At 44.7% G+C, this 22,865-nt stretch overlaps 1 protein-coding gene across 1 annotated transcript in view; it reads left to right on the forward strand.

Moving 5' to 3' along the window:
* Positions 1–14,823, forward strand: part of RNF20 (ring finger protein 20) — a 52,323-nt gene extending 37,500 nt beyond the window's left edge. The window contains exons 18-20 of the mRNA XM_073684384.1: positions 7,864–8,004; positions 10,444–10,545; positions 11,465–14,823. Of these exons, the coding sequence (XP_073540485.1) occupies positions 7,864–8,004; positions 10,444–10,545; positions 11,465–11,641 (420 nt within the window). The 3' untranslated portion in view covers positions 11,642–14,823. The remainder of the gene's footprint in view (positions 1–7,863; positions 8,005–10,443; positions 10,546–11,464) is intronic.
* The last annotated feature ends 8,042 nt before the right edge of the window (positions 14,824–22,865 follow it).

Genomic DNA, 22,865 nt, shown 5'->3' on the forward strand with positions numbered 1-22,865 from the left:
ACAACAGCCTCCGTTTGAACCCATTCAGGACATTCCAGCCTCTTTCCTATCCTGGAAGGTGGTTTTTCTGGTGGCTGTTACCTCTATTAGAAGGGTCGCAGAACTCGCAGCCCTCTCTTGTTGGTCGCCTTTTCTGGTATTCCATCAAGACAAAGTAGTGCTCAGGCCGGTGCCTTCCTTTTTGCCAAAGGTAGTTTCCGCTTTTCACATTAATGAGTACATCATTTTGCCTTCCTTTTGCCCTGCTCCAGTGCATCCACGGGATAAGTCCCTGCACAAACTGGACCTGATCACAGCTCTACGTGTGTACCTTTCTAGAACGGCCTCCCTTCGGCGCTCGGATGCCCTTTTTGTCATCCCTGAGGGGCACCGCAAGAGTTTCCCTGCTTCCAAGTCAACCATCGCCCGTTGGATACGTTCGACCATTTTGGAGGCACATCGCATCTCGGGCAAACCTCCCCCTCCCGGAGTAAGGGCTCACTCCACCAGGGCGGTGGGGGCCTCTTGGGCGGCCCGCCATCAGGCTTCGGCCTCTCAAATCTGTAAGGCCGCAACGTGGTCTTCTCTTCACACCTTTTCAAGGTTTTACAAGGTCCACACTTATTCTTCGGCTGATGCAAGTCTTGGACGGAAGGTCCTGCAGGCGGCAGTTGCCGCAGTCTGACCTAGTCTGTGACCATCTTCTATTCTCTCACCCAGGGGACTGCTTTGGGACGTCCCATGGTCCTGTGTCCCCCAATGAAGCGATAAAGAAAGAGGGATTTTTGGTACCGTAAAATCTCTTTCTTGGAGCCTTCATTGGGGGACACAGCACCCTCCCTGTTTTGGTCATATGTCCATTTGGCCCTGTTGGGCATCTCAGTTGGCCCTGTTGGGCATCTCATTTAGTTTTCATGGTTGTGCCCTGTTGGGCATTGCATAGTGGTTATTTTTATGCTTCTCCTACTGCTCTAGCCACTAACTGGTGAGCTTGGTGCCTGTAGGCGGGTGCATACTGCGGAGGAGGAGCTATTTTCCTTTTTTTTGCCTAGTGTCAACCTCCTAGCGACAGCAGCATACACCCATGGTCCTGTGTCCCCCAATGAAGGCTCCAAGAAAGAGATTTTACGGTGAGTACCAAAAATCCCTCTTTTTTTTTTTTAATAAAATTATTTTTATTGTGTAAAAGCGGCAAAATATATATAAAAAAAAAATAATATAAACGTGGTGTCCCTGTAATCCTACTGACCCGAGGAATAAAACTGCCTTTTACCACACGGGGAACGGCATAAAAAGAAAAAATCCCAAAAAACTTTTCCTCAATTGCTGGTTTTTGTTTATTCTGCCTCCCAAAAATTAGACAAGAAAGCGATTAAAAAATGTCCAGTGTCCGAAAATGGTACCAATAAGAAAAAAAAAAAAAAAGTAAAACAAACTTTTTTTTTATTTTGCAAAAAAAAAAACCTTTTTTAATGTGCGACGGCAACCAAACATAAAAACACTAAATAAATCTGGAATCGCTGGAATCACACCGACCCGAAGAATAAAGTCGTCTAATTATTTATACCACACGAGGGACGGTGTAAAATAAATAAAATCAATTCTTCACCTGCTGTTAATTTGTTTATTCTGCCTCCCAAAGATAGCAATAAGTTTCTGCACACTTTTATCCTGCGCTCTATACTGAGCGCTTACACCGGGGTTTCCGTGTAAATCTCTGATATACGTGATTCAGACAGAAACCTTGGCAGAAGATTCCCTATAATGAGGCAGATGGAGGCACTGTGGACGCCGTCTGGCCTCTGATCCAGCAGTGTCTGTCTTTTTAAGCGTGTACAAAAGTGTGGTCAGCCACAGTTTTGTGCACTTCTGGAAAGGACACTGCTGAATGAATAGAGGTCGGAAAGAGTCCAGACTAACTCTGCTGCCTCATTATAGTGAATGGATCCCTCGGAGGTTTCATCTGAATCACGTTACTCAGCGATTAAGATGGAAACCCCGATGTAAGTGCTCAGCGTAGAGTGCAGGATAAATGTGATCCAAAATGTTATGTAAAATGTTCCTAATAAAAGCTTCAACTCAATCTACGAAAAAAGGAAAGTCCCTACTCAGGTCCGTCAATGGAAATATAGGACCTATCACGTTACAGGTAATACAAAGGATCTGGAAAAGCGCTATGGCACCTCACCCCCTAAAAGAAATCCAGGGAAATCTGCACTCCCAAATCCAAATGCCCTTCACCCTACAGTGTGCCTAAACCACATTTGGCATTTCTGTAGCGATGAGCACCCGCTTAATTTATGGGGTTCATGTCTCCAGGAGCATGAGCTGGTCACTTCAATGTGTACTGGTCACTTCAATGTGTACTGGTCACTTCAATGTGTACTGGTCACTTCAACGTGTACTGGTCACTACAACGTGTACTGGTCACTACAACGTGTACTGGTCACTACAACGTGTACTGGTCACTACAACGTGTACTGGTCACTACAACGTGTACTGGTCACTACAACGTGTACTGGTCACTACAGCTTGTACTGGTTACTACAATATATGGATAGATGGCAGATTTACAATTTTCACTCAGCAGCATTCACTGCTGATGTTTGTGGAAAAAACACCCATGGTGTCAAAATTGTCACTGCACCTGTAAATAAACTCCCAGAGGGGTGTAATTTCCAAAATTGTGTCACTTGAGGAGGGATTCTCCTCTTCTGGCACTTAGGGGCTCTGTATATGAAGTTCGCAAACTATTCTACAATAATTTGTTCTCCAAGGGTCAAATAGCGCTCCTTCCGTTCCGAGTCTCTCCTTGTGGCTAAGCAATACTGTATAGCCACATATGGGGTATTGCAGAAATTGTTTGACAAATTTTGGTGCCCTTTTTACCCATTTTCCCTTGTGAAAATGTAAAATCTGGGGCTAAAACAGAATTTTTGTGGCAAAAATGTCTTTTTTTTTCTTCACTGCCCAATGGTATAAAATTCTCTGACACACCTGTGGTGTCAATATGATCACTGCACCCTTAGATGAATTTATTCAGAGGTGTAGTTTGTAAAATGGGGTCACTTAAGGGGTTTTTCTGCTTTTTTGGCACCTCCGGGGCTCTGCCAATGTTGCATGGCACCCGCAAACCAGTCCAGCAAAATCTGAACTCCTATATAGCGCTTCTTCTATTCTGAGCTTTGTACTGTGCCTGAAAAGTAGTTTTCAACCACTTATGCGGTATTGGCATACTCAGGAGAAATTGTGTAACAAATTGTATAGTTAATTTTTTTAGAATTTATCCCTTTTGAAAATTGAAAACTTATTCTATTTTCAAAAAGGATTTTGTGTGGCATTCTATTTCAGACAAAATTTGTCTCCAAAAGTCAAATGGTGCTCCTTCCCTTCCAAGCCCTGCCGTGCACCCAAACAGTAGTTTTCCACTACATACGGAGCATCAGTGTACTCAGCAGAAATTGCACAACAAATTGTACAGTTCATTTTTCTCCTGTTACCCTTGTAAAAATTTCTGTGAAGCACCTAAAGTGTTAATAAACTTCTTGAATGTGGTTTTGAGCACCTTGAGGGGTGCAGTTTTTAGAATGGTGTCACTTTTGGGTATTTTCTGTCATATAGACCCCTCAAAATGACTTCAAATGTGATGTGGTCCCTAACAAAAAAAATGTTTTTGTAAATTTTGTTGGAAAAATGAGAAATCGCTGGTCAACTTTTAACCCTTCTAACTTGCTAGCAAAAATGTATAGTAGACATGTGGGAAATGTAATTTATTAACTATATTGTGTGATATAACTCTCTGGTTTAAGAGCATAAAAATTAAAAGTTTCACCAAAATTGCAATATTTTCACAAATAAGTGCAAAAAAATATCGACATAAATTTGCCACTATCATGAAGTACAGTGTGTCGCGAAAAAGCAGTCTCCGAATCAGCGTTCCAGAGTTATTACCACATAAAGTGGCCAGAATTGTCAAATTTGGCCTGGTCATTAAAGTGCAAACAGGCCGGGGGGTGAAGGGGTTAACGTATAGTTTCAATAATTTGATATCGTCATTGGACTTTTTCAGATGATATGATGCCAAATATGTTCATTTTTTAAAATCTTTGAATCTCTTTACTTTTGAATTGGGAAAAGGTGGTGATTTAACATCTTTACCACCTTGGACGTATGAGTACGTCCATGATGGTATCCGTGCACTCCATGCGGGCTCCGGCGCTGAGTCCGCATGTAACCGGGCACATGAAATCTGATCAGCTGTCATGTGCCCCTAACATCGTGATCCACCCGCGGCTGTTAACACTTTAAATGCCGCTGTCAATGTCTGACAGCGGCATTTAACATCGCCGTGTCGGAAGCACATCCCTAGTCCCACCCATCAGCGCCCGTGTCACATGACTGCGGGTCGCCGATGGGTTGGCATTTAAACCCGGGGTCTGCAGTAGACCCCTGCGGTCGTCATTGCCGGAATGCTATGAGTGCAGCCCAGCGGTCGGTGGTCATAGCAAGTGAACACTTTAGCTACACACAGCAGGGCTGAAACCCTGCTGTGTGTAGCACAGGCGATCGGATAATCGCAACATTTAGTTTCCAATGGAGACTATTGAAGCATGACTTTGAAAATTGTACATTCACACTGAAGGCATCAAAACTATGAATTAACACATGTGGAATTATATACTTCACAAAAAAGAGAATGCCAAGAGTGTGCAAAGCAGTCATCAAAGCAAAAGGTGGCTACTTTGAAGAACCTAGAATATAAGACATATTTTCAGTTGTTTCACACTTTTTTGTTAAGTTTATAATTCCACATGTGTTAATTCATAGTTTTGATGCCTTCAGTGTGAATGTACAATTTTCAAAGTCATGAAAATACAGAAAAATCTTTAAATGAGAAGGTGTGTCCAAACTTTTGGCCTGTACGGTATGCGTATTTAACTGCATGATTAGAACGCAGCGTTTTGGACTCAGCTCAGGTGAGGTGCGTCCAAAACGCTGCTCTTCTTGATCGTGGGCACATAGCCGCAGAGTTTTATTTTTTTCCATTCATCGACATAATTGTACAGACCTGGAGAATCACATTGCCAAATCATTTTAACATCACGAAGAAACGCTGTAAATGCAAAACCCAAAAAAGAATTGCAGAATTATTTTTTATTGTTTTCTTTGTTTTGCGGAATTTCTGTTTACTTGGATTTTTTTCACGTTTTCCAGTACCTTGAATGGTAAACTAAATGGTCCCTTTCAAAAAACTACAACTCATCCTGTAAAAAAGGTATTGCTCTTTGAAAACACCAAAAGTGGAAAATTGCAATGTAGGCGAGGGGTTAAATTATACTGTCAAAGACAGTAAATTAAATACAGTGGGGAAAATAAATATGTGATGCACTGCCGATTTTGCAAGTTTTCCCACCTACAAAGTATAGAGAGGTCTGTAATTTTTATCGTAGGTACAATTCAACTGAGAGACAGAATATAAAAATAACAACCAGAAAATCACATTGTAGGATTTGTAAATAATTAAACTGCATTTTATTGTATGAAATAAGTATTTGATCACCTACCAACCAGCAAGAATTCGGGCTCTCACAGACCTGTTAGTTTTTCTTTAAATAAGTTGTCCAGTACTTTATATTACCCCTCCTCCCCAATGCATCCCCCCGGGGCCCCTAAGTATATCTGTAAATACCTTGTGTTGCTGTTTCTGCCTTGAGCGGCGCTATCGTTGGCCACTCACAGGTATCACGTGACCCCCCGCTGACGTCACGACAAGTGAGGCGTGTCTCAGCGCTGGGGTCCCCGCAGTGGCTGCTGGGTTGTGGGTGGGGTTACCCCCCGCGTCACACCCAGCGTCCACCGCACGCTTTCCCAATGAATGGGGAGAGGCAGCGCGAGGTGGATGCCGGGTGTGATGCAGGGGGTGACCCCGCCCACAGCCTGGCAACCACCGTGGAACGTGGAAGGCAGAGACCCCCGGCTGCTGCCAGCACTTGTCGTGACATCAGCAGATGTCAGAGCCGGCTGCAGCCGGGGGTCACGTGATGCCTGTGAGCGGCCAGTGATAGCGCCGCTCACATTCAGTATCTGCGACGTAAGGTAATTACAAAAATCCTTAGGGACCCCAGGGGGATACATTGCGGAGGTAATATAAAATACTGGACAACCCCTTTAAGAAGCTCTCCTACTCTGCATTTATTACCTGTACTAATTGCACCTGTTTGAACTCATTACCTATATAAAAGACATCTATCCACACACTCAATCAGTCAATCACACTCCAACCTCTCCACCATGGCCAAGACCAAAGAGCTGTCTAAGGACACCAGGGACAAAATTGTAGACCTGCACAAGGCTGGCATGGGCTACAGGACAATAGGCAACAGCTTGGTGAGAAGGTAACAACTGGTAGTGCAATTATTAGAAAATGGAAGAAAAACAAGGTGACTGTCAATCTTCCTCGGTCTGGGGCTCCATGCAAGATCTCGCCTCGTGTGGTAATGATGATTCTGAGAGAGGTTAGGAATCAGCCCAGACCTACAAAGGAGGACCTGGTCAATGACCTGAAGAGAACTGGGACCACAGTCTCAAACATTACCGTTAGTAACACACTACGCTGTCCTGGATCAAGGTACCCCTGCTCCTGCCAACCCATGTCCAGACCTGTTTGAAGTTAGCCAATGACCATCTGAATGATCCAGAGGAGGAATGGGAGAAGGTCATGTGGTCAGATGAGACCAAAATAGAACTTTTTGTTATCAACTCCATTCACCATGTTTGGAGGAAAAAGAAGGATGAGTACAACCCCAAGAACACCGTCCCAACCTTGAAGCATGGTGGGGGAAACCTCATACTTTGGGGTGCTTTTCTGCAAAGGGGACAGGACGACAGTATTGAAGGGGTTAAAGGTATGGGGTCATGTATCGCAAGATTTTGGCCAACAACCTCCTTCCCTCAGTAATAGCATTGAAGATGGGTCGGGGCTGGGTCTTCCAGCATGACAATGACCCAAAACACACAGCCAGGGAATCTAAGGAGTGGCTCTGTAAGAAGCATTTCAAGGTACTTGATTGGCCTAGACAGTCTCCAGACCCAAACCCAATAGAACATTTTTGGAGGGAGCTGAAACTCAATGTTGCCCAGCGACAACCCCAAAACCTGAAAGATCTGGAGAAGATCTGTATGGAGGAGTGAGCCAAAATCTCTGCTGCAGTGTGTGCAAACTTGGTCAAGAACTACAGGAAATGTCTGACCTCTGTAATTGCAAACAAATGTTTCTGTACCAAATATTAAGTTCTGTTTTTCTATTGTATCAAATACTTGTTTCATGCAAGAAAATCCAAATTAATTATGTAAAAATCATAGAATGTGATTTTCTGGTTTTTATTTTTAGATTCTGTCACAGGTGAAGTGTGCCTACGATAAAAATTACAGACCTCTCCATTCTTTGTAGGTGGGAAAACGTGTAAAATCGGCAGTGTATCAAATACTTATTTTCCCCACTGTAATTTAACCATTGCGATTGATGTGCCCTCCAGGCACACAATGGCCACAGCCGACATCTGCCACATCTGAGGCATGCTCGGCTCCGGAGCCTGCTTCATATTTTCCTTAACTACTTATGAAAATGTATGTCATAGTCATTTACCTGTTAAAAGTCCTTGAAAAAGAGAAGTTGTGGAAGTCCAAGGATTCCGATGTCCACTGCTCACTTAATGGAGGGACTAAGCTTCTGCTGAGCATCACGCTCCTGTGCCTTCTGTCTGCTTTCTATGGACGTCCTCAATACAATTTCATTTTAGACTCCTGCTTCGGGGTACCATAGAGAATACAAGACTTTGCTGATCAGTTCTTTGTACGATTACCTCCTTATTTCATGATTATCAGGCAATGGAGGCCTCACAACAAGCAGAGGAGCTGCGAGCTCAGCTGGAGCTGTCACAGAAGAAGTTGCAAGACCTTCGGGTGGAAATTATAGGAAACAGCGCAAGCCGTGAAAAGGATGCCTTTAACTACAAGAGAGCCCAGGTAAAATGGAAATACATTGCTGTATAATAGCAACAGTATCTTGCAGAAATGCCTATAATATCCACAGTATGTGCCAGAAATGCCTGTAAATATCCACAGTGCGTGTGCCCGGAATGACTGTGATATCCACAGTGCGTGTGCCCGGAATGCCTGTGATGTCCACTGTGTGTGTGCCCGGAATGCCTGTGATATCCACAGTGCGTGTGCCCGGAATGCCTGTGATATCCACAGTGCGTGTGCCCGGAATGCCTGTGATGTCCACTGTGTGTGTGCCCGGAATGCCCGTGATATCCACAGTGCGTGGGCCCGGAATGCCCGTGATATCCACAGTGCGTGGGCCCGGAATGCCCGTGATATCCACAGTGCGTGGGCCCGGAATGCCCGTGATATCTACAGTGCGTGGGCCCGGAATGCCCGTGATATCTACAGTGCGTGGGCCCGGAATGCCCGTGATATCTACAGTGCGTGGGCCCGGAATGCCCGTGATATCTACAGTGCGTGGGCCCGGAATGACCGTGATATCCACAGTGCTTGTGCCCGAAACTCCCGTGATATCCACAGTGCGTGTGCCCGAAACACCCGTGATAACCACAGTGCGTGGGCCCGAAACGCCCGTGATATCCACAGTGCGTGCGCCCGCATCTGTGTATACATGGAAGAAAGTGCCACTCAGTTTCCTAAATGTAAAGTCCTTTTATTCCAATTTACATGACACTGATGCGGTGTGCAGGGGGGGGGGGGGTACTGGAGAGGAGTACCCCCTGCACACCGCGTCCATGTCTTGTGAATTGTAATAAAAGACTTTAATTTTAGGAAATGGTGAGTGGCTCTTTCTTCCGTCTATGCACAAATATTATTTTGCTGAATGTAGCAGAGCACCACTGTTTGTTTTTTTGTTTTTTATTGTTTACTGACCAAGCTCAGAGCAGAGTGACAGATGCATAGTGCATATTGTTTGGTGCTTAAAGCCCACCTGTTAGCAGGATTGTGCTCAGTAAACTACATACACTATCAGGTGGGCGACATTACACTGATTAATATGATACCTTGGTTGATGAAATCCATCCTGTCGTTCTTGTGTAATGTTTACTTTCAGTTTGGAGATAATGATATGCTCGTGCTTCGGGGAGGAACTGTGGGGGTCACTCTATCTGGTGCTCTGCTTACATACTCATCTGTATGCTCTTATAACAGCTCACTGATCGTTCACTGACCTGCCTCCTATTTTACATAATGCATCTAGTAGTGCGGGGCTAGGTAAAATAGGAGGCAGGTCAGTGAAGGCACAGTGAGCTGTCATAACAGCATACAGATGAATATGTAAGCAGAGCACCAGATAGAGTGCCCCCCACAGGCCTCCCCGGAGCACGAGCATATCATTATTTCCAAACTGAAAATAAAGATTATACAAGAACCACAGGACGGATTTCATCAACCAAGGTATCGTTTTAATCAATGTAATGTAGCCCATCTGACAGTGTATGTAGTTTACTGAGCATAATCCTGCTGAGAGGTGCGCTTTAAACTTGTTGAATACCTGTAATATCCACAGTATATGCCAGGAATACCCGGAATATCCACAGTAAATGCCAGGAATACCTGTAATATCCACAATATATACTGTCAATACCCGGAATATCCACAGGGAATACTGGAAATATCCACAGTGTATGTCACGTGAATAGGTAATAGGAAAGACGATGATCCAGCTCCACAGACTCCAATAATAAAAACAAATGTCTTTTATTTAGAATTTTTTAAAAATATCCAGATAGCGATAATTTAACTCCAGCTGGTGGAAGAACAATAATAGAAGGGAAACACAGGGGCACCAAGGAGGGGTGCACTACCAGACGCGTTTCGAGCGAAAACCGCTCTTAAACTTGGTATGAAAAAGTGTTCTTTTCCCTTTCCATGTCACGTGAATAACTGGAATATCCACAGTGTATGCCTTAATTACCCGGTATATCCACAGTGTATGCCGGGATTACCCGGAATATCCACAGTGCATGCCGGGATTACCCGGAATATCCGCAGTGCATGCCGGGATTGCCCGGAATATCCGCAGTGCCTGCCGGGATTACCCGGAATATCCGCAGTGCCTGCCGGGATTACCCGGAATATCCGCAGTGCATGCCGGGATTACCCGGAATATCCGCAGTGCATGCCCAACATGCCTATCAGAGTTTCTCTGACTTGGTTCCTGGTGCAGGGCAGGCACCAGTTGCTTAGTCTGTATTAGCGAGGTGTCTTCCGTGGCATGCAGTTCTCTCCAGTGAAGTCTAGGGAGTTAAATGAAAGTACTGCTTGTGATGCTCCTCATGTTCTGTGGTAACAAGTCACAGTAAATGTACTAAGAAAGTAGCAGGTTATTTGAATGTGTCCCCAATATTCTGTCCTATGCCTGGTTAAATTGTGTGCCTGCTTGTTTTCTTGCAGGAGGATATCTCCCGTCTTCGGAAGAAACTGGAATCCACCAAGAAGCCTGATCTTGTACCAACCTGTGATAAGATTTTAATGGAAGAAATAAAAGAGTGCAAGGTAACAAGTGGTTGGACTTTTTCAGTGGATCTCTCCATACATACAAACTGTATGTAGGGAGGAATCCGCTAATCATAGACCATTATCGGTTGCCTATTTGCACACATTTACCCTTTTTTTTTTTTTTTTCTTTTTCATTATTTTTAAATGTTGTCACCAAGGCAGTTAAGGTGACTTGTTGATGGTAAAAGACCCCATACAATGGTGTAAAATATCCAAAAGATTCATACCTTACCAATCCTTGCCTTCCCCAATCTCTGTTTACCTGAAGTCAGCGATGACCTGTCACTTCATGGCTGCTGCAGCCAATCACTAGCCACAGTGGTGACGTTAATGGTGTTGACTTGTCGCTTCCGGTAGACTGCAATGCCTGGACTGACCGCAGGTCTTCTGACCAGAACTTACCACCTGAAAGACACAGATCAGGCTGTAAGTTTGGGTCTGGAGACCCACCAGCAGACCGGGCATTGTAGTTCCTATACTGCTCATGGTTATAGCCATATTTTGAAATGGACTGATGGGTCCAATGGTAGCCAGAACATTGCCTAGACACACTTGATACTTGGAAGGTCTGTGGGCTGTGACTTATTTTGAGATTTTTCCTATTTACTTGAATTGGGTGTAGCTTCTGTAGGCTTTAATGTGAGGCACAACCGTTTCTAACATTACGTAGTTGTGCTTGGGCAACAACGAAGAGGAAATGGTGGTTCTCTTCCTTCTGCTGACCGATGGGCGGTGAGAGTGGACCTTCCACCAGTCTGATATTGATAGCTTATGCTAAGCCGTTGGTATTAGTCTGGGAAAGGCATTTTAAGGTTTTCTGATTTGATACATGATACGAATCCTTGCTTTTCTGATAATCTGTATGTAATCTATAGATTACAGCCTTTCTAATGTCATGCCTTCTTCTCTACCGCAGTCCCGGCTGACGTGTCCTTGCTGCAACTCCCGCAAGATGGATGCTGTCTTAACAAAGTGTTTCCACGTCTTCTGCTTTGAGTGTGTGAAAACCAGATACGACACGCGGCAGCGCAAGTGCCCAAAATGCAACGCTGCTTTTGGAGCGAATGACTTCCATCGTATTTACATTGGCTGAATAGTTGGCATGTTGCCAAGCATTTAATGATTTGTCATGGTGCAATGTTTCTGGTTGAACATGGGAAAGACATCACCTGTACTTGCCCTGTCTCACGCACACACAGCCCTCTATCTCCACATTGTAAGATTTTCTCCGCATAAGTCTTATCTTGCCACTAGGGGCGCTCAAGAGGCCTTGTCCAATAGGGAACACTGCCTGGATTATCACTTGCTGATATTTATGATGGTGGCAGTCTCCTTTTCATAGGGGTGATAGGTGAACTTCTGCAGAAGCTGTGACACAGATGATATGGGCTGTTAGGACGTACGATGCTATTTGGATTTTTATTTTTATGCAACTTTTATTTTTATGAAATGGCTCTACCATGCATCAGATGGAAATATTTATTGGGAGAGTCCCTTCACCCATCACTAAGCTGTGTGACCACCCCTGCTAATAGAAACTCATATATACTTGTTACGGGATAACATGAAATCCAGAGAATGTTTGCAAGGGTGAATCTGTTGCGGACCAATATTAAAGGACCACCAATTAGTAAGTATAGTTTAGGATGGAGGCAGGAGGGTTGTTATGACAGACGAAATACCCAGCGTTCCTGTTTTCTCTGAGAGTGCCACCAGACACCTCTCGCAGCGGCTTATCTCCCTGCCTACCCATAAGATCGGCCTTTGAAATTCCAATGGCTGGATCCTTCTGTTCCCCTACGTAATCTGTCTGGGGAGAGTTGGAGGGCCCCATATAAATTAGTATCTGCCAATACCGGCTGGTTGGGCTGACTTTTGTTTAATATGAATGGGGCATTAGCGTTTATTTCTGTTGGCTTCTTTTAAATTGTCTCTTCCCTACTAGATGTCACCACTAAGACTGGAGATGCAGAGTTAGAGCGGCTGGCTATGCGGCCCATGTGCCACGAGTTCTTCTCCCCCTTCCCTCTCACAATCACTAGTACAAAGTGGCTGGAAAACTAATTGCTACTGTGTCTGTGAGCTCCATTTGGATTTCTTAATGGGCTACATTGTCGGCTTAAAGCTTGTCAGCTGATTCATGCTGCCCAAACCACGGACAGCATGAATGTGAACCTGGCTGCACAATTGTAACTAAATATTGTTTTCTGAAACGCCCCAATGTTTTAGAGAAAATATAGTTTGAAGGCTTTTCACAGCCCCAGTCCAGGTGATTGACAGGTCTCTTCCATGTATCTACTTAGATAGAGAACTGTCAATCATCTGAAGCAGTGCAGGGAGAAGCTATGGCTGCAATTGTGCCAAGCACTGATTCATGCTGCTTGTGATATGGGCAGCATGAATCCGCTGATGGGTTACCTTTAACAAAGTCAATAACTGATCATATAAAGCTGAGATGAATTGGCACTCTCTAGCGATAGTCGAGGTTCACAGGATTAGGACCAATTGGACCTGGGTAGAAGGGATAACACTGTGAATAAATCAAAGAGACTGAGGAGCTCCCGTAGGTAGTATGAATAAAGAATGTTCACTTTGTGAGCTCTGCAATATAGCATAGCAAGGTGGGACTGCTGCCACTCCTAGCCGAAATACCAGATGAGCCCAGGATCAACGATGTGCAGAAAGTAGATAAAACTGTAGTCTCTGGTGCTGCCCGTAGAGGAGGGTTAAAAGCACTTGATTTATTTCAGGAAAATTAAAACAAAAATAAAAGAACATGGTAAAAACAAAGATCAGTTGAAAATAAAGGATTTTTCTATCCAGTATTTGGCTCGTCCTCAGATCTTTCTGTTGGTTTCTCGGATAAATGCAGTGCTTTTATCAATAAAAATGGCATCAGGAGGTCATACATTAGAATATTTCCATAAACATGCAAGTATATAAAACACATATTAACATAGAAAACTTGATTAAAAACATTTGAAACCTATTTCACTTGCTGTAAGCGACTATAGGGGTGCTATATATTCTTTTCACCACTAGGTCTCGATCCCCCTCTCGCTCCCTCTCTTTCTCTCTCGCTTGCACTACTATTGTACATCTCCTTAAAATAATTACATAATATTTCATTGCTCTAAGCGACTATCTAAGTTTTACATTTCTATAATGAAGTTCTTTATGTTAATAGTTGGTTTTATATACTTCCATGTGTTTTTTTAAATTATTCTGACAACTTCTTATTTTTGCCACCAAAAGTTCTGCATTTATCTTGGGAACCAAACAAAGCCCAGTATAAACCTGAGGAAGATCCAAGTACTGGATCTAAAACGCGTTCTTTCATTATCCACCAATCTTTGTTTTTACCACGTTCTTTTATTTTGGTTTTAATTTACCTGAAATAAATCAAGTGATTTTTCACCCTCCTCTATGGGCAGCCCCAAAAGACTCCATTTTATTCTACTTTATGTACAATTGAACCTTGGAGGCATATCCTAATAGATGGGTTTTTTTTCCAATATTTTGACAATTAAAATAAAAGGGGGTTCTATAAATCCACATATCACCCCCACCCCCCAATTTGTTTCTGTATCCTGTGTATGCATTGCCAGCTTTTCCTTTATACTGGAGATTGGGTCTAGTTACTTAGTCTCAAGATTATTGGGAGTAGTTGACTATTCTAGACTTCATCAAACTGAACGGAGACAGAAAATATGATAAGAGGGGTAGAAAGTCCAGCAGAATATATTAATCATCCCCTAGATGGGAGATCAACATTAGATTAATGGGGGTCTGATTCCTGGAATTCCCAACCTTCACTGTTGGCAGAATTGATAAATATATGTATATATTGCTGTCCCTGTAGTCCTTATTACAGAAATTATAGGAGCTCAGACAGTCTGGTATAAAGGTTTGGTAATATTTGATATCACAGAGGTCTGGTAGTATAGCATCATTCAATGGAGCAATCAGACTAGATCATACACCTGTCACAGCCGACGTGGAGCTTTTATACATACATGTATGATACCACATTGCCTTTTCGTATTGCCGATGCTTCTGGAAGTTTAGGATGATGGGTGTCTTATTTTTATTCTGACACCTTGTCACGCTGTGAATTAGTTGTGGTGCCTGTGAGTGAATAAAGTGTGATTAGAGGTTCTGCCCACTGTGAAAAGGTGGTTCTGAAGATGGCGACAAGAAATATGGGGTCCTGGATGATTCCTGTGAACTGCTGCCTGTATTTTTAGAGGGCAAATAAATGTCCTTTTTCTGTTATTGTTTCAGAATGGTTATTTTGGGGTTCAGATGCTGATATTTTCTCAACGTTTATAGTGAGACAGAGCCTTGTTGCAGAGCACCTTGTGCTTGTGGTATAATCTCCTCCGAGCTGGTGTTGGGTCGTAGACGCTGATAATGCTGAACATGTAGCAACGCTCTCCGTGCGACAGACCCTGAAAAACATCGCAGGGAAAAAAAGGTTTTTATTTTCATGGCTGATCCTGTAGAACAATATGCAGGCCTCCTCAGTCCTACAGTCTAAGAAAATCACGCCTTAGAAGCTGATATCTGGAAGGGTATCTGCACACGGTCAGGAAACGCTGCGGACTGGACACAGCGCACTTGCACTGCTTGCAAACTGCAGCGTTCCACATTACAAGCAAAGTGCAAGAAATTACATGCCCACTATGAGTCTCCGTGCACCTGCGGATCACCCAGACGGCAGCATGTCAATTTCCCTTGCTGAGTTGCTAGTCTCCGCAAGAGAAATTAGATCAGTGCAATATATTGATTGCAGTGCATCCGCATGGTTCAATGAACACATGTGGATTCACCTGTATTCATATAACGCAGCGCTTTGGACGCAGCATAAAGTATGCTGCGTTTAAAGCGCTGACACTACGGATAGTGTGCACATACCCTAACATGGGGTGTAGCAGAAAGCTAACCTTAAATATTACACACAAACCACCAAACTGATTTCTTCACTGCAGGTATCATTTTAATCAGTATTACAGCACTGATATGGCCATGTCTGTACTTTACAAAATCCTGCTGACCGATTCTCTTTAACATCTTTGTTTGATTTGTATAAGGTAATTCTTATTGGTCGTGATTTATATAAACAGTGTAATGGTAAAACTACAGTGAACACAGTGTTGTGGCATCCATGGTCACTAGCCCCAACGGTGTAACTTTTATTAATGGGGATATTTAATGAGGACCTTTCACCACATTTTTAATGTAGGACTGTACAAACAATACAATAGTGGCTGCAGAGCTGAATCTTTTTTTTTTTAATTTTGCCATTAGCAATCCAAGCATTTGTCACCTAATGAGTTAACATTTCTAAGTCCAAGTGGGAGTTATCAGACAGTTTTCAGTGGTGGAGGGTGGGGTGTACTTCTCCCTGTATGATGCTAGCCAATCATATGCAGGCAGCAGCACTCAGCGAGAAGAACACGCCCCCACAATAGATTAGAGCAAGTTTCACAGTGTGTAAGATGTGCAAAAACAGACAGCCTTAATCTGGCGTAACCTCCTGCATGAGTCTGTGGGGGAAGGGCAGTATAGCGTTTAGCTGTGTTACATTATAAACCCTTCTATCAGCTCTTCTCTTCCTAGCACAGTCAGCTCTAAAGGGTAGGGTTTATGAGACAAATTCCCCAGGAAAGGTACAAACTAAAACCCGCAAAGTGAAATGCATGTCCAAGATGCTGAAAATAAGACTGGCTCAACTTTGCTTAGTCCTGGCAGAAACCACTTCCAGCATCCCCTGTAAAGTGTAAGTATTATTTCTTCCATTACCCTGCACAAACCATACGGGAAATTAATACAGTGTGTAACAAAAGCTCCAGCCATTACTTATAAGCTTTGTAATACCCACAAAGTGCACCTCCTGGAACAAACAATTCAGGTTTTCCAATATCCGATGGATGCCAATCTTTTACCATCACTCTAAATGGCCTGTACAAACAAATTGTATGTAAAATTGGAAGTTATGAATATAATCTAATGACTTTTATGAACCAATGCAAGCCGGAACCAGGTTGAGAGGTGTTTTTTTTTTTTTTTTGACAATGGCCACGTACCTGGAGTAGTGGATGATGTCGTTCGATCTTCGGGATTTTGATATTTTCCATGTTATAGTTTATTCTTTGTAATTCTCCTAGATCCTGAAACTTAACAGAAAGTAAATCTTTAGAATAACACTAGATCACGTAATAGAAGCTTCCATTCTACCCTGTAATTCCATGGAGTGTGAGGGAGAATAAGGTGAGGATCATTGCCTCCTATTGGCATTGGGCTGGGATGTAATGGATGGGTAAAATACTGCCACCCTTCTTTTGGAGCTGATCTGATTATTCTCTTAGGCCATGGCCCCACTATCAGTATTTGGTCAGTATTGTTTCTCAGGAGTGGGAGCCAAAACCAGAAGTGGATGATAAATGCAGAATTGGTGACTTGTTTCTATTATACTTTTTCTATGATTGTTCCTCACCTGGTTTTGGCTCCCACTCCTGAGAAAAAACACTGACCAAATACTGATAGTGGGGCCATGGCCTTAAGTAAATGTTCTTGCACAATAAAATATTCTGACAAAAAGGTTGATAGGTACAAACACATTGAGCTAGAGCCATGTACCAAAATATATTTTAATGTATATAGTCATGTACCCGAAAAATTATCTTCCACTACGCTGGATAGATGGTCAATTTTATATTATCCGGACCATTGGCACAATGTGGTGCGACAAAGCTGTTTGAAAGGATTGTCTTTTTTATAAACCACATTTTACTGAACTTATTGTGGAATTTCCAGTTAAAAAAGAGGGATCCTTTGTTAATAAATCAAAAGCTCTTGGTCAAAGTGGAGATTGAATGTAAGAAGTCCATTGCATCAGTCCGTCGTCTGTGTGCTACGCAGGCCCATAGAGTCTTATTGATCTGTACACACATGCATTTGAAAAATGGATCCATGTGACTCGCAGCACATCTTATTCTCATCCGTTTTGCTAATCACACACTGCCATTAAAGGCAGCCTGTCATGTAAAATAACTCTATTAATCTGCAGCTATGGGGTTAATCTGCAGAGTAATAGTGTTCTGACACTGTGCAGCACCAGCACAGAGAACCCCCGCAGCTGGGAGGAAGTGCACTTTATTTCCCCCGGCAGAGTTTGGCTTCCAGTCATAGGGGTGGCGCCGGCATGATTTCAGTCACTTCTCTGTGCATAGAGTGTGGCGGCTGTAACCGTGCCACCCAGCACTGACTGAAAGGCTCAGCATTAATGCCGACAGTCAGTGCTGGGGACTCAGTGACTGAAACCGAGCCAGCGCCACCCCTAATGCTGCCAGGAGGAATAAAGTTAATTTATCGGTCGACCATGACAGCACCACGAGAGAGGGAATCCGCCCACCAAGGACAGGAAACCTACAGGCTTAAAAGGGGACGGCCCTCCCTCTCGCTTCAGTTTGGTTTCCTGTCCTTGATGGAGGAAGCCGGTCGCAGGCATAAAACATGGATGGCGACGGCTGTGATCCTGCGCCCCTGTCTGGGGACGGCAGCTCCAGCGTTGGCCGATGCTCATGCTCCCCTATATGGGAGAGGCACAGCATCCTGAGGCACTGGGGGTTCTCTTTTTTTTTTTTTTTTTTTTTTTTGCTTGCAGTGGGGCTGCGCCCCTGTCTGGGGTGGCATCCCCTTTTTCTGCCTCAGCCAGGTGCGCCTCCCGTGGGAGTGTAGGCCCTGGCTGAGCCCCAAAAGTGCGGTGGGGTCTGCATTCCAAGTGGGGGTGACAGCCCACCATCACCCTCCGTAAGTATGGGAAGGGGGGGCGAGGGCCAAGGTGATTGTGTCCCCTCGCCCTGCCCTGGGTGAACGCAGCGCGGTACGTCGTGAAAGCGCGGCTTACCTGTGGAAGCGCTGACAGCATGCGTCCTCGCACGAAGCTCGTGCGGCGCATACTTCCGTGTTTCGGTAAGTCGCGGCCCGATGACGTCACGGCGACTCGGCGATCATGTGCAAAAGAGCGCGAAATTCAAAAAAAAATAAAATAGATGGAGTGTGCTGAGGCGCTGCTAGAGGGGAGGAGCCAGTACCTATTTAACCTATCAGGTAACATGGCTCAGTGCTTCCCAAACCTTCATTCTTTCATTATGGAGTCTGAAGGTGTCCAGTTGCAGCAGCAGGTTGAGCAGCCGCCATCTTCACCATCTCAGCGGCTGTCTGGGGAGCCCCAAAAAACGCATCGCGCACGTGGTCCTGGTAGCCGATCCTCAGGAAAACGGAGCTCGGGTAGAACGGACGAATCTGCAGCCTCTAGGGAAGGTCCCCCGGCTGAGAAGGGTCCTTCCTCCAATCCGGTACCAACTGTTTTTTCTTCCTGAGCCGCCTGGGTAAGTGATCTTCGAGTAAGTTCACTTAGTAATATGGTATCCCTTCTCCCCTTCCATATTTTATCAGGGGAAGAAATGTACCGCCAAGGCAAAGCATATACAGTGTGCGCTATGCAAGTCTCTTCTTCCTGACGGATACCCTAAAAAGCTATGTCAGTTGTGCATAAACCAGACACTGGCAGAAGAGGGTCCTGCTCTAGCTTCTGGTTTAAAAACCTTAGTTAAAACAGAGATTCACAAGGTCCTCTCCAAGAGAGTTAAAGAGAAAATGAACTCGGAGTGTGAGATCCCCTTAGTCTTGGATGACCCCCTATCCTCTCCCTATGAGTCGGATTCAGATAGTGCAGACTTTTCCTATGCTTCCTCCTCTGATAGTGGTGTGTGACAAAATTGCTTCCCCCTTGGTGAAGTGGACGGATTGATTAAAATGGTTCGGTCCACCATGGGCATCACAGAGGCCAGGCAGGAGAAGTCAGTCCAGGACGTTATGTGCGGGGGGCTGGGTCAAAGGAAGAGAAGGAGTTTTCCTTTGAACAAAAAAATCCAGGGCTTAATCCTTAGCAAATGGAAAAAAACGGAAAGGAAGGGCGCTCTACCTCCATTCTTCAAAAGGAAGTACCCCTTTGAGGAATCGGCCTCTTCCTCCTGGGAAAAAGCCCCGAAGATTGATGTGGCCGTTTCCAAAGCCTCTAAGAGTTCCTCCCTTCCGTTTGATGATATGGGAGCTCTTAAAGACCCCCTGGATAGAAAGGCTGATTCTTTCCTTAGAGGGACCTGGGAGACTTCGGCGGGAGCCCTAAAACCCGCGGTGGCAGCTACTTGTACCGCCAGGTCCCTAATGATCTGGCTGGACCAGCTGGAAGCCCATCTTAAAAACAATACCCCCAGGAAGGAAATCTTGGCGGACATGTCTCTTCTTCAGGGGGCGGCAGCCTTTCTGGCGGACGCATCAGCAGATTCCGTCAGATTAGCAGCAAGGTCGGCCGCCATGTCTAACTCGGCCCGGAGAGCCTTGTGGCTAAAATGTTGGCCGGAGGACATTCATGCGAGGACAAGACTCTGCGCTATCCCTTGTGAAGGGGGACATCTCTTTGGGTCGGTTCTGGATGAGCTACTGGATAGAGCAAGTGACATAAAAAGGGGCTTTCCTAACCTATCTGCCCCCACGTACAAACGTCCTTTTCAGAAAAGAAGGTTTCTACGTAATAAGCGCCAGAAGGGTCCGGATAAATGGGAAGACCGTAGACCGAAAGGTAAAGGGCTCCTGTTCGGATCCTCTTCTGCTAGCCAAGGCCCCCGAAAACCGAGCCAATGACTCGCGGCCCAGGTAGGGGGGAGGTTATTGGGCTTCTTACCTGCCTGGACAAATATCTCTTCTAATAATTGGATCCTTGGTCTGGTAGGTTCCGGCCTGAGACTCGACTTTCAGTGAGTCCCTCGTGGGAGGTTCGTCCTGACCCCAAACCGGTCCTCAACACGGGAGCAGATGGCCCTACAAGTGGAGGTCCTGAATCTGGTCCATAAGGCCGCCTTAGTGGAGGTCCCGATAGCAGAGAAGGGACTGGGGTTCTACTCACCGTTGTTTTTGGTCACTAAACCTGACGGATCCTTTAGGTGTATTGTTAACCTTAAGGCCCTGAATAAATTTTTGTTAATTCCCACCTTTAAAATAGAGTCCATTAAGTCTACTGTAAAACTATTGTTCTCAGGCAGGCCCTGAATAAATTTTTTGTTAATTCCCACCTTTAAAATGGAGTCCATTAAGTCTACTGTAAAACTATTGTTCTCAGGCTGTCACATGGTAGTATTGGATCTAAAGGACGCATATTACCATATACCTATACACAGAAGCTTCCAAAAATACCTTAGAGTGGCCTTGGTCATAGGGGATGAAATCAGACATTTCCAATTTGCTGCCTTGCCATTCGGTCTCGCTATAGCCCCTAGAATATTTACGAAGGTGATAGCGGAGGTGATGGCTCATGTACGGGAACATAATGTGTTAATTATCCCTTACTTAGATGATTTTTTGATCATTGGAGACTCAGCCTCTCATTGTCTCTCCCATCTTAAATTGGTCTCCTCTATTCTGGAAGGCCTGGGCTGGATCCTAAATCTGGAGAAATCCAGGGTAGTCCCTTCGAGAGTACAGCAGTTCCTATGTATCATGCTAGACTCAGACCTCCAGATGTGTTTCCTTCCAGAAGCCAAAAAACAGAAGGTCAAAAGGCTGGTGGAAGGAGCTCTTGCGAACCCGGTCATGTCCCTTAGGGCTGCAATGTCCTTACTTGGTACCCTGATATCTTGTCTGCCGGGGGTAATGTGGGCACAATACCACTCCAGAGTTTTACAGTGGGACGTCCTACAGAATGAGGTCTCGTTACATGGGCACTTGGAGAGACGGATGTTCCTATCTCCCCGGTCTATTGACTCTCTACAGTGGTGGGTGAATTTAGAAAACTTGTCTCGAGGAGTTCCCTGGGTGGTCAGAATATCTGAAATAATTACAACTGACGCAAGTCTACATGGATGGGGAGCTCACTTGGGGGATATGATTGCCCAGGGGTTCTGGTCGGACGCTGAGAGAGCTCTTTCCTCTAATACTAGGGAACTACTGGCAGTTGATAGGGCTGTTAATCATTTCTTACCATTCCTTCATTAGGATCCTGTCCGATAATAATATAGCAGTAGCTTATATTAACCATCAGGGGGGTACTCGTGCTGGATCACTAATGAGAGTGGCGGATCATCTTTTTCAGATCTCAGAACACCATCTCCTCTCTTTAACAGCCCTCCACATCAAAGGGAAAGAAAATTCAAAGGCAGACTTCTTAAGCCGTCATTTTTTAAGGCAAGGCGAATGGGAACTAAAACAGGACATTTTTTCCCTATTAGTCCGGAAATGGGGTCTTCCGGTGGTGGATCTCTTCGCCACAAAGCAAAACCGGAAGACAAAGGTTTTTTGCTCCCTAGATCCGAGAGAAAGGCCCCTGACAGTAGACCCTCTCCAAATCCCTTGGAACTTCAGTCTGGCCTATGCCTTCCCACCGTTAAACCTTCTGCCTATGGTGCTAAGAAAGATCAGAGAGGACAAGGCAAGGGTCCTCTTGATCGCCCCCTTTTGGCCCAAAAGACCCTGGTTCTCATGCCTGAGGAACATGTCCATCTCGGACCCTTGGGTCCTGCTCGAAGTTCCGGATCTCCTCAGCCAGGGTCCAGTGCTCCATCCGCGAGCTCGGGCCTCCACTTGACCGCGTGGAATTTGAGAGGTCCCTGCTAGAACTAAAAGGTTTTTCCCAGAGTCTAGTATCTACTTTATTACGTAGTAGAAAGCCTGTCACTACCAAAATTTATGCAAAAGTTTGGAACAAGTTTTTATCTTTTTCTAAATCTTCAGTGGATAAGGGAGCGCCAATTGGGAAGATTTTAGAGTTCCTACAAAGGGGCTTCGAGCTGGGGTTAGCAACGAGCACCTTGAAGATCCAAGTGTCGGCACTAGGTGCCCTCTATAACTGTTCCCTCGCAGAAAACTATTGGATTTCCCTCTTTATAAAAGCAGTAGGTAGGTCCAGGCCGGTTACCAAAACTAATGTCGTTCCATGGGACCTAAACCTGGTTCTGAAAGCGTTAGCTGGGGCACCCTTTGAACCAATAGATTCTGTATCCCTGAGATCTATTACCCTCAAAACAGCGCTTCTTGTAGCCCTAACATCACCTAGGAGGATTGGTGATATTCAGGCTCTGTCCTCTGGCCCTCCCTTCACCCAGGTTCTGGACGACAGAATAATTCTTAGAGCAGATCCAGCATACTTGCCTACGGTAGCTTCCCGGTTTCATAGACTTCAGGAAGTAATATTACCCTCTTTTTGTCCGAACCCTAGTAATCAGATAGAAGCAGATTTCCATGCTTTAGATGTGAGA

Source organism: Phyllobates terribilis, unplaced genomic scaffold (assembly GCF_046119375.1).
Source record: "Phyllobates terribilis strain yellow unplaced genomic scaffold, ASM4611937v1 Scaffold_5__5_contigs__length_657084704, whole genome shotgun sequence".
NCBI classification, from domain to species: domain Eukaryota; kingdom Metazoa; phylum Chordata; class Amphibia; order Anura; family Dendrobatidae; genus Phyllobates; species Phyllobates terribilis.